A 12,022-nucleotide genomic window follows, 5' to 3' on the forward strand; every position below is an offset into this window, starting at 1 on the left:
GCTGACGCTAATGTGTAACTTTGCCCTTAACTAGTTCTGCCCAAGAAAACCAGGGAAACTTGCAGAATACACGTGGGAAAGAGGAAAGGAAAACTCTTTAATAATTTCCTTGCCCAGAATTTTCTCTTCTGAAAATCTTAGGCCTTATTTCCTTAAACATGTTTGCATTCTCTCTGACAGAAGGATGATGGAGTTCTGCTCACTAATTTCGTTAACATTTTTAATTTTGAAGCAGCCGTTTTCAATTTCCTCAGCGTAGTGAGCTAAAAGAACATAATTAAATCCTTTGTAGATGGGCATAAATGAACAGAACCCTACAGATAAGGTCACACCTTTCTAGAAACACAAACTAATAATAAAAAAAAGAGCAGCGGTGCTACTTCTATTTTATAGATGCAAGCCACACTGCTAATTAAGTTGCAGTGCCATGCCATTGAGTCTGCGTAATGATAGGTTAACAGCCTGCAAAGGTTTCTCTATTTAAATACCATCGCTAGAAGGTCGTCGCAGCCCAAGATGCTGAATGACATCTAAGACATCCGTCTGACTTACCATTTTATAGTCCCACGGCCATAAACGAACGTCTTCAGTAATGTGCTCTATCGGCCGCGGCGTACTCTCCCTGCAGTACCTTGATCTGAGTACACTGATGCCGTGAACCCCAGCTCGTTGGGAGAGTTCCTAAAATAAACAAGGATGGGTGAGCTATTATTACCAGGTGGCATAGGATGAGAATCCCGCTGAGAACTCCCACAGGCCTATATAGGATGAGAGTTTGGCCCTACCTCTTCAACTTTAAATAAGAAATAAATTGCTGTTTTAAATCAGTTGTTCCTTTCAAGTTGCAGAAAGACGGTCTGCTAGCACGGGTCTTTAAAAAAGGGAGGCAACAAAAAGAATCATCTCGTGATTTGGTTAGACTAGAAAATCATTTGACCTTTTATCCAGTCCTTGGCGTGAGGGGTTCCTGTTTATTTGTTCCTTTACCCACGAACACACACGCAATTGTTAAGAAGTTCTTCTAGACTAAAAACTTAGTTTTAAAAAATCATTAATGACGACAGCATTCTACCCTGGGCCAGCTGGCTCATTTGATCCTACCCCCTGTTACTGCAGCTGAGGCCCTGGGTTCAAAGCCCACGTGGATCACACATTTGGAAGCAGAGGTAAATGATTCCACAACACACAGTACATTCAGTCTGAAGCAGTTTTCATAATACTTTTACATTTTTCTTGAATTTTTTAGGCCTTCTTTTCTGTGATAGGCATTAATGTATCAGGAGCAGTCATTTGAGTTGTGAAAATCATCTCTTGCGTGAGTCGATCTAACGCTAATAACTGAACTTGCTCCTTTTTAAAAAATTTTTAAGGTCTAAATGGACTTCAGAGATAAATTGAGAAAGATGTGTTAAAGGCTTTATGTACATTAGTGAAATAGAATTTTTCTTATCTTTACCAATATCAGTATTGTAATTTAAATACCAAAAAAATAATTTGCTTTTTATTCATGATGATTTTTGCTAACAAGAGGTATTAAATTTAATAAAGCACGTTCAGAATTGTCCATGTAAACTCAGTTAGGTGCTGACTGTCTTTGACTGAAGAATAACATGCTTCTAAAGAAAAGCAAAAGCATACATAGATATTATCTTTACATTATCCAACTGATATGCCCTTTGATTCATCTATTCCACGGAAATTGTCACTGCACCTAGAGGACCACGCAGTGAGTCCCATCATTAGAAATTTTGTCCCCGGATAGTCTTGCTGGCATGAATGAGGCTGGCCCTTTAGGTGATGAGACCATCAGTGCTAAGGCATCTAAATTTAGGTGCCCTTCTAGTCTTTTATTATTTCTTAGCCGTGAGCCTTTTAAACTTTGGTGGAAGTCCAGAGGAGGAAACAGAAAATAGATCATAATCTTGTAGGAATTATTCTATAAAATCAGTTGGAGAAAAGGTAATATAACTGGATTATATATAAGAAGATGGGCATTGTGTATCTGAAGATGGGCTCTGAAAAGTACCCAGTGTTGGGACGATTAAGTCCAAAGTACTTATAGGATTGGGCGTGTGGTCCATTGTAGTTAGAGCAGCTGTGTGGCCTGCACTGATAGCAGATGATGATATAAACATGGGACGAGTCAGACAGTGAAAGCCCTGACGTGTCCTGCCGAGGCCCTTGGGCCTTTTTTATCTTGTGGGCACGAGGAAGCCACTGCAGATTTCAAGTAGAGGAATAATCATACCTGTGCTTAGAATGGAATCTGGAACAGCACTATGGATGATTGATAAATATAGAAAAGAGACTAGAGGCAAAGAGACCAGGAGGAAGATAATTCCAGGCAGCCAGGCAAGAGACGGGGAGGGTCTGTACGTGAGCAGTGAGCCTGCAGGGACAGAGAAATGAGAGGCACCCGGGGGTACCCACACAGAGGACTTGGTGACTCAGGAGAAGTAAGCCCCACATTTCTATCCTGGAAAACGAGGTTGGTTACTAGATGGTACTGATTTCCTTAACTGAGACAGGGAGGACAGAGCAGAAGCAGGCCTTCAGTGCTGGATGGGAAGGAAAAAGAAGCTGAGTGTCCTCAAAAGGTCATTAGACGTTTGGAGCACAGGAGAAAGATTAGAGCGGGAAGCAATGAAAAAAGGACACATAAAACCTGTGCTTTATTGCTTTTTAAATGTAAAAAAACCAAATTACTGTAAATTGTTTGAAGTTCACAATGCATTATCTCTTTTTATGCTGTGACTTTTGGAGTCACCCAAATACAAATTTGTGTATCTAGGCACAAGCACGAACATGAGGGGCTGTAGATCACTGCAGGTGGACCGCCGACCCTCTGCCCCCTGACGGGTATCCCTGCTCAGTGCAGAGAAACAGGGAGCCCTAATCAAGACCAACTGCAGTCCAGCACCTCAGAGCGCTGTCAGCACTAAATGACCTAGAGCACATGGGGACACCCTGCTGCAGTGCCTGGCACATAGAAGGTACTCGGTAGATGGCCAGACATCTCCATTTGTGTTAAGCACGATATACAAAATCACCTTTTAAAACTTTGGGTCTAGGACTTGGCGTGGCGTGAATCAGAACCCTCTCGTCAATTTAACTCCTATTTTCTTGTTCTTTCCCTGTTATTCCTCACTGCGCACACATCCCCCCGCCCAAAGCACCAATACGATTTCAACAATCCTTTATAGAACTTGCTATACCAGTTTGTAATTATTTACGTGATTTCCCCTCCTTCCGCCTTGGCTTCTCAAGGGCAGGGAATAAATTTAAAAAAGAAAATAATAATAATAATAGCATTAATAGTAGTAGTAGTAGTAGTGTTTGTGTGCTATCCTTTGCCAAATGATTTTTCAAATTTCATCCTTAATCTTTGAGGTATTATTACTATCCTCAATTTATAGATGAGGAGACGGTGGCATAAAGGGCTTAAGTGGCCTGCTCGAGCCCACAAAGCCAGAAGGGTGGAACTGGTTCCCAGACCAGGGCTGAGTGTGCCCTTACCCACTGAGCGCCAGACTTGGGGCCCCGCTCTGGCCCTGTTCTTGAACGTGACCACCGCTCACTAACTGTTCATGAGACGATCGTAACACAAAGGAGACCTGAAAGGTTAGACTATGGCTGTGTATGCTGTTTACTTGGAAGTCTCCGGGGGAGACCTTCATGGTTAAGGGTGCAGCCTCTGAGGTCAGGATGCCCGGGCTAGAAGCCCAGCTGTGTGACCCCGAGCAAGTGCACCCACCCTCGCCTCCCGCAGTTTTCTCTCCATAAAGTGGGAATGATGATAGTGCTAACCTCAGAGACGGGGCTGGCTGGAAGAGCTAAATGAAGACATCTATGTAAAGCACTTAGAATGGTACCTGGTATGTCTTAAGCACTCAGTAAATACTGGGTCTTTTTTACACCTTAGCAGTCCTAGCTAAGTACCTTTATAGGGATAAATATACATGTTTGTTAAGTAAACTTATGTGTACATATGCATGAACAAATACACATGAGCTAATAGTGTTTTTAAAAAGAGAGTGGCCAGGGCTTCCCTGGTGGCGCAGTGGTTGAGAATCTGCCTGCCAATGCAGAGGACACGGGTTCGAGCCCTGGTCTGGGAAGATCCCACATGCCGCGGAGCAACTAGGCCCGTGAGCCACAACTACTGAGCCTGCGTGTCTGGAGCCTGTGCTCTGCAATAAGAGAGGCCGCGATAGTGAGAGGCCCACGTACCGCGATGAAGAGTGGACCCCGCTTGCCACAACTAGAGAAAGCCCTTGCACAGAAACGAAGACCCAACACAGCCAAAAATTAATTAATTAATTAATTAATTTAAAAAAAAGAAAAAAGAGAGTGGCCAGAAATCCTGCCCCTCTTTGGGGGCAGGATTACTTGACCCATTTTAAGTTAGCACATTAAATAAAACTGAAACCTGAACTACACAGAAGCAAAAGCAGAAACCCCAAACCAAATTTCAGATTTCAATACAATATTTAATTCTTTCTTTAGGAGTTCCCAACCCAGTACTCTACCAGTACTCAGACAAGACAGTTGTGAATTTTTTACAGTCACTGTTTTTCCCTACCTAGTTGGATTTATTGGCTTTTCAGGGCAGATGTACGTGGCTTAGGTTTATTTCCTTGTTGTTGCTTCTTGTTTGGCTGGTTCTTTGGCCACGATGAAACACTAACATCAGTTTTTTAAAATATTTCAAAATGTTTTTTAAAAACATAGGAAATGTTTTTCTATTTGTTGTCGTTACTATGAATATTTTCCAGTAATCCTAGGCAACACAGAAGTTATCAGAAGATACAGCTGTGGATATCCATCAACTTAAGATAATTTTGTCAATGTTTATATCATTCTTAAAATAAATAATTTAAAATGCATTGGTGCTTTCAGCATAAATAGCTCCTGAATTCAGAATCTGTTTTCTTAATTTCTTCTTAGCCCAATAAATAAAGTAATCCACTGGGAATTGGTAAAGCAAATCAATCAAGCAAGTGATTTTTTAATTTATTCATCGACACACTGAAATGAAGGCAGTAATATGCTTGAGAGTTTAAGTTCTAGTGCAGACTGCTTGGGTTCACATCCTTGCTTCACCACTTATTAGCTGGATAACCTTAAACAAGTTACCTAATCTCTCTAAACCTTAGTTTTTGCATCTGCAGATTGGGGATCACGAAAGTGGCCGCTTCATAGGATGGTGAGAATTAAATTAGAAAACCCATGTAATGCGCGTTAGCCTAGGGCCTGGACTATATATAGTAAGTAGCAAAGACGTGCTAATCGTAGCGCCATTTTCCAGGGCTACTGAAATGAATGAAGTAGTCCTCGCCCTTCAAGTATACCATATGAGGAAGCCACATAAACAGTCAGCACAGGGTAGTAGGACGTAAGGCTAGCAGGCTGTCAAAGTGGAGCTGGCCTCTGCCCACAGGGTTAAGGACTGGCTCTCAGTGGTGGACACCTTCTCCGAGGAGCAGTTTCAGTGGAGTTGTGATGGAGGAAGCTAGACTGCAGTGGTTGAAATCTTATGTGTTAAACATTCTGGCTCAAATAGCTTGAGCATAAATCAAGCCCAAGTCCTCAGTCATTAGTTTACCACCTGAGAAAGGAAGATGCTGAAAACATCCCTGAATGACTTGACAGTGTCTCATTATGCAAGTGCATGGAGGCGTTTTCAAGGAACCAAACTGTATTGTCTTTTTAAAAATTAATTAATTAATTAATTTTTATTTATTTATTTTTTTGGCCATGCCACAAGGCTTGCGGGATCCTAGTTCCCCGACCAGGGATCAAACCCAGGGCCCCGGCAGTGAAAGCACCGAGTCCTAACCATGGACCATGAGGGAATTCCCCCCTGTGAAATTCTTAGTTCTACCAAAATTTTGTCAAATAAAAATCCATAATTGACTTAATAATCCAGAATTGACTCTTTAATGACTTCCTGTAATTATCATCCTATTCAACATTCAGTATGTGCTAGTCTAGAGATTACGCCTACTTTTGGATAGAACTCTTGCCTGAGCATTTTTTACTTGCCTTTTTACACAATGGGTCCACCCACAATGGGGTCTCTGCCCCCTTGATGCAGTGGTTCTCGGTTCTGCCACGTCCCCAGGCCACGCTGTTTTGAGCTATGCCAGCTGGACCAACGAGAGCAGGCCCGCCTTCCAATCCAGTGGGTTCTTGGGGCTGCCCAGCTTATTGGCCATGGTCTTGGAGTGGCATTTAATAAACAGTAACAGTAATACTTGCTAAATCTACCTGGAGCAGACCTGAGTTATAGGGAACAATTTTAGTTTTTCTCAAACAGAAGCAGATTGCATTTGCGAGCAAAATACAATCAGTTATGAAGGGGATTTGTGTGGTTTTCTTTTTATTTCATAAACTAAAACTCATTTTTGTAGAAGTACATCTAGTACACCACTAAATAAATACTAAGTGAGAAAAAAGGATCATTGTATATGATAATATTATGAACAGAAAGGTTGAATTTATAGCTTTTAAACATTCTTAAAAATGTTGTGGGTTTCCCTGGTGGCGCAGTGGTTGAGAGTCTGCCTGCCGGTGCAGGGGACACGGGTTCGAGCCCTGGTCTGGGAAGATCCCACATGCCGCGTAGCGGCTGGGCCCGTGAGCCACAACTACTGAGCCTGCGCGTCTGGAGCCCGTGCTCCACAACAAGAGAGGCCGTGATAGTGAGAGGCCCGCACACCGCGATGAAGAGGGGCCCCCGCTTGCCGCAACTAGAGAAAGCCCTTGCACAGAAACGAAGACCCAACACAGCCATAAATAATAAAATAAATAAATAAATAGCATTCCCTTTAAAAAAAAAAAAAAGTTAAGGGAAAAAAAACCTTGCAAAATACATGAAAAGACTAGAGAAAATAGTTATTTAAAAAAAAAAAGGAAAAAAATGTTGTTATATGTTTTCAGTCCAAATCCTGCCTTTTCATCCATAGTTTTCTTGTAGGTTTCAGTCTTGAGCCAGTCTGAAACTTGACTAGGTAGCAAGTCAAGTGTAAGAACTATTGTGTATAATTAACCAGTTTGCAATTAAAAATCTGGGGCTAATGCCCAATATAAACAGTCATGCCCTTCCTTTTACTCTTTTAACCAATGACCACATGTAGCTTTTTACATGTCTTACTGTAATTTGCTACTGACAATACCTTATATAAAATAGCCAATATCAGAAATGTTCCCTGTGTGATTAGTTTGTTACGATTGCCTTAAAATAGTTTTACATATTTTTCTTTAGATTATACAGGGGAGTCACATGATATGTTCAGAGACTTAGGGGAAAATCTTTTAGTCTACCAGGTGTTAAGGGATCCCCCCCCCAGCCAAACTAGATCTTGACCCCAACTACTTCTAAGCAAAGGGAGACCACAGTTGAAATGCAGAGAGAAACAAGACGGTTAATGTCCACAGGCCTGGGTCCAAGAACATTTTCAAGAGTCTTCATGACTACATGCAGTTTTTGCCTCCCGAACTTCACTGGGTGTAAGATGTAACACCACTAGATAGGAAAATTCAACATTTGACACATAACTGTGCGAAGTGGCTGAGGTACTGAAACTCGGCAAGACACACATGGAAATCCAAATTTATAGTGGGAATTCAGACTCTTAACTCTTAAAATGGTGACTCCAAGTGTCGTAAATCCTGCCCCATACTTTGGATGTCATCATTTAAAGATCATATTACTTCAGTAATCAGTAGAATCTGTAAATTAGTGTATTAGCTGTCTGTCCTCACTTGGGTATCAAATAGTAATTCTGTCAAAGGAAGTGTAGCTTTTAAAATGATATTCATTTGGAATAGTGGTGGTTTCTATCATAGCCATCGTCCGTAAGCAGAGAGATCTCGCTTCGACTAGACAGTAAACAAAAGGAAGAGATTCAAGCGTACAATTAAAGAGTTTTAACCTGTTTTTAAATATAAGTGCAAAGTTGTGGATCATTACACGGCTGTAATCCACCTGTGATTATATTTCTAAAGTGGAAGAAATAAAAAGGTTTCAGAGTAAAAATTTGAGATTAATCAACCTTGTATCTTTTCTTCATGTCTCAGGACATAAAGCTCCCCTCTTTTTTTTTTTTAAGGAACTGGTTTGTTGTTTTGTGGCCCCTTAGTGCTCACTGACAACCAGCTAAGAAACTTGCATGAAAGAAAGGATGTGAGGAGCAGCGAGGGGCAGAGACCAGTCACCTTGGCCTCTGCTGCTGGCCTCCACCTAATAAAACTGACTCCTTTGTAAGGGACGCATAACTGGGCCAGTTCATGTTCCTTGATCTGGAAGGAGCGCTCCAAAATAACAACAACTGTCTGGCGGTAGAAAGTAGAACACAAAGCATCGACAGCTTCTGCGTCGGGAGAGCATCTCAGAAATCAACATGCTACTCTGATCCCATAGGCAGTCTCTTGGCTCCACAGAAACCTCCAGAGACTTCGTTTTAAGGGTTGCAGCAGATGCCAGAAACAGCAACTGCATCTCTCTCCTAAATCCTACCTCCAAGGCCCTGATAAAATGCTATCCTGGCCCCCTAACCAAAACCCCTCCCCCCCTCACCAGCCAAATGCTGCCTAATGGTCTGTACCCCTCTTGTAGCACTTATCGTTCTCCACTTTGTATGCTGGGGGTTTATGAATGTGTCTCGTCTAGTGAGGCCGACCTTAAACTCCTTCCACACGGAGGATGCTGAGTAAATATCGATTGACTGAGCCAGGGCCGTGTTCTCTAGGTAGCCTGCTTCCTGAGCCAGCATGGGCCCTGCGGGGAGAAGACTGGCATGCTGGACCGGGCAGGGCAGACTCCACACATGCTTCCTTTATGTGGGGATAAAAGACCTCGAAATCAATACTAGTCATTTTGAATGAATTCTTACATAGTGTTTTGTTGATTCTGAGAAAAATCTATCAGGCGCTAGTTGGGTGTTTGGCACTCTGAATGCAAAAGACAGTACACATTCTGATGAGAAACACAAACTCCCGACTAAATAAATGCAGTGTGAAAAGTGCCAGAAACATAGTTCGTAGAAAATACTCTGCATATGTGAAGAAAGAAGTGGCTAGTTCTGCCTGGTGGCTAGTTTAGGTCAGAGTCTCTCAAACCGGGTCCAAGTCCTACAAGATGGCTGAATTTTAGACACCTGCTTGGTGGTATCAGAATCCAGCAGAGATACCTGAACGAGAGAAGATGGTATGGTATCTTTCCCTTTTCTCTCTTACAAATTTAAGGGCTACTGTACCCCCCAGCCCAGGTCCTCAAATAGCTGTGAGTTGCTGTTTCTATAAAGTAGACTGTGGTCCTTTTTTTTTTTGTTAATGGCATCCAAATGATACAGGAGCGCTTAGCAAAAATCTGTGGTCAGTTCATTTAGCATAAAAGGTCTAAATGCAGCCATAGGATGTGCAAAATCAAATTCTGATTATAAATAAAACTTTATCTTCAATTTTGATGGTAGAATTCTCTCAATCCTAACATTGCTACATCGAATCATTCAACAAACGTGCATTGAGTGCCGAGTGTACAGCTTCTGTCCCAGGAGTTGGGGGCACAGAAGGTCGGCCTCTGCAGACCTTCACCAGCACTGAGGTGCAAAAGTCAGGAAACCATCCGGCAGCACTGTGTTCATAGTGATATTTACCAAGCATTCAGAGACCAAAAGCCAAATGGCAAAGTAGAGCGGAGAAGTGAGATGACTTTCTGGAAAATCCAGTTGAGAATTCCCTTTGGGAGCAACAGGGCCCCAAGTCGTCCCCACGTCATCTGATTCATTTAAGTCCTTCTCTGAGCCCTTTAGTCTGACCGCAGGACAAACAAAAATAATTCCTACTCTCCAGGAGAAAAACTAGTCCCAAATCCTCACATTTCTAATATGACTTAGAAAATCTAAAGTAGTATCAGGTTTGCAAAGTTTTAACTATGGTATCTAAGAAAAAGCTTTTATGATACATCCTAAGTGAAGTTTCCTTCTGACTTTTTTTCTAACGAAAGTTTACCAACTGCATTTCTTCACCTTAAAGTTATTATTTTAAAGTCGTCGTGTTATAATCAACAGTAAATGACTTAGTAGTTTAGATAATGACTAATGAACTTTTATCTATTTAACAAGAATTTATTGAGCGCCTACCATGTGCCAGGCCCTAGAGATAACAAAGCCTGAGTTCCAGGCAACAGGAAGGGCCGTGATCTAATCAATAATTATAATACGGTGTAATAAACACAGTCATATAAGTATGTCAAATAAATAGCAGTGACAAAGCACGCATAGCTGCCTCCTCGGGAAAGAAACAGTTAGGAAAGGCTTTGAAAAGGAAATGGTGTGAGCTGGGTTGAAAGATGGGAAGGTGGGTTGTAAACGTCCATGGCGTGTACATAGAGAATGTATTACCAGTGTCTGACCTTATGTGGTAGAGTCCAAGTTGAAAGGCCCCTAATCGGCCTTCTGATCCAGTATCCCAGCCAGGAAATCCCAGCAGGGAAGCACTGTGACTTGCACACTGGTTTTCCACTGGTGCTCTGGGATAGAGCTTCGGATTTTCCTCCCAAAAGCAGGGATCCGGGCACCTGCTCAGCATTTTATTTATTTTATTTATTTTATGTATTAGTTGACATAAGTTTTCACTGGAGGAAAAAGAATACAGCTCCACAGCTTAAAACCACTGGCCTAGTGCCAAGAGCATGGGACCTAGAGGGTAGCCTCGTGTTTGTGTCCTTAGGCAAATGAGGTCAAATTATTTAATGCAGGAGAAAGTGATCTGTAAACAGTAATGCACTGAGTACGTCTAAATTATTTTTAAGTCATGTTTGTTATGATCTCCTTGGGCCTGTGTTCCCTCCTTTACAAAATGAAGACGTTTCACCCAGAAGTCTCAAGTCCCCTGGGTAGCTCTAGAATTAAATGCTTTGGTAATTATCCAGCTTTCTCTTAACTTTTTCTAAGGATGAGAATGCGTTTTGAGCGTACTCCTTTCCACTGCTTTTGACAAGACTTGATATTGGAATTAGAGCATCTCATTTGGTGAATTGTAACTAGTAATTGGTTTTGTAAATCGCAAACACTGGCACACAAAGCTGAGGCTGTGTGCTTTGCAGAGTATATGGCCATTGCAAGAGCTAGTGATGTATTTTTGTTGCACATATGCCCAAAGTTGGTTGCTTCAAATCTTGCTTTTAATGACATATTTATGTTCTTTTGGTAGCCAGAAGTGCAACTTGCTGAAGGCTTCGATGTGTTTATGCCTAAATCTCAGCTGGACTCTATACTGTCAAACTACACTCGCTCAGGAAGCCTTCTGTTTAGAAAACTGGTGTGTGCATTTTTTGATGACAAGACTTTGGCTAACTCCTTACCCAATGGGAAGAGGAAAAGAGGACTCAATGACAACCGGAAAGGACTAGACCAAAATATTGTGGGTGCAATAAAAGGTTGGTCTGCATCATTTCATTTTACGGGGTCTTTGCTAAGCTTTGCCTTCATTCCATAAAGATGCAGCTGAAAGTGTAGTAAATGAACTAGAGGCGAATTTAACTTGCCGCTGGCCATCTGCCCACCGGCCTGGCTTTTGGGTGTGAGCTCCCTAACTCTCCGCCCCAAATACCACTAGAATTTGCTATTTCAAGGTGATATTAATTTGTTAAAATCAGAATTTAAGAGCCAGTCTGATCTGCTGCAGAACCGAAAAGTTGTTCCTTAACTAACTTTGAAAATGAAAGTATTTTTTCCTTTCAGTCATTTCTAACTAAGAACGTCATCAAAACAGGACTTCTACTTAGATTTTTAGTTGTAAGTAAGAATAAAGCTGTGATGCTCTTTTGAAAAGAAAGTAAAAGAGTTATCTCCAAAGTTCAGAAGTTGCTTTACCAGGTCACTGCTTCTAAAGATACTTTAAATGGAAGTGATCCCACTGTGAGCCAGACCCTACTCTGCTCCTTCTGGTTTTGTGACATGCAGTCGTGCCAGTTACATGCAAACAAGTCCCTGGGTCTCCCCATTAACACCTGTGA

General features: G+C 41.8%; 1 protein-coding gene and 1 long non-coding RNA gene across 9 annotated transcripts in view; one reads left to right on the forward strand and one right to left on the reverse strand.

Annotated features, from left to right (window-relative positions):
* BEND7 (BEN domain containing 7) overlaps positions 1-12,022 on the forward strand; it is a 76,845-nt gene that overhangs the window by 30,924 nt on the left and 33,899 nt on the right. For 7 of the 8 annotated variants that reach the window (XM_057542097.1, XM_057542096.1, XM_057542095.1 and 4 more), the window contains exon 6: positions 11,218-11,443. In XM_057542097.1, the coding sequence (XP_057398080.1) occupies positions 11,218-11,443 (226 nt within the window). The remainder of the gene's footprint in view (positions 1-11,217; positions 11,444-12,022) is intronic. The other variant, XM_057542099.1, reaches the window with a different exon arrangement.
* The window catches only part of LOC130707488 (uncharacterized), a 120,658-nt gene continuing 109,252 nt past the window's right edge, over positions 617-12,022 (reverse strand). Inside the window, exon 4 of the long non-coding RNA XR_009007385.1 lies at positions 617-681. This is a non-coding gene — a long non-coding RNA (uncharacterized LOC130707488). The remainder of the gene's footprint in view (positions 682-12,022) is intronic.

The sequence above is a fragment of the Balaenoptera acutorostrata genome, chromosome 3, assembly GCF_949987535.1.
Source record: "Balaenoptera acutorostrata chromosome 3, mBalAcu1.1, whole genome shotgun sequence".
NCBI classification, from domain to species: domain Eukaryota; kingdom Metazoa; phylum Chordata; class Mammalia; order Artiodactyla; family Balaenopteridae; genus Balaenoptera; species Balaenoptera acutorostrata.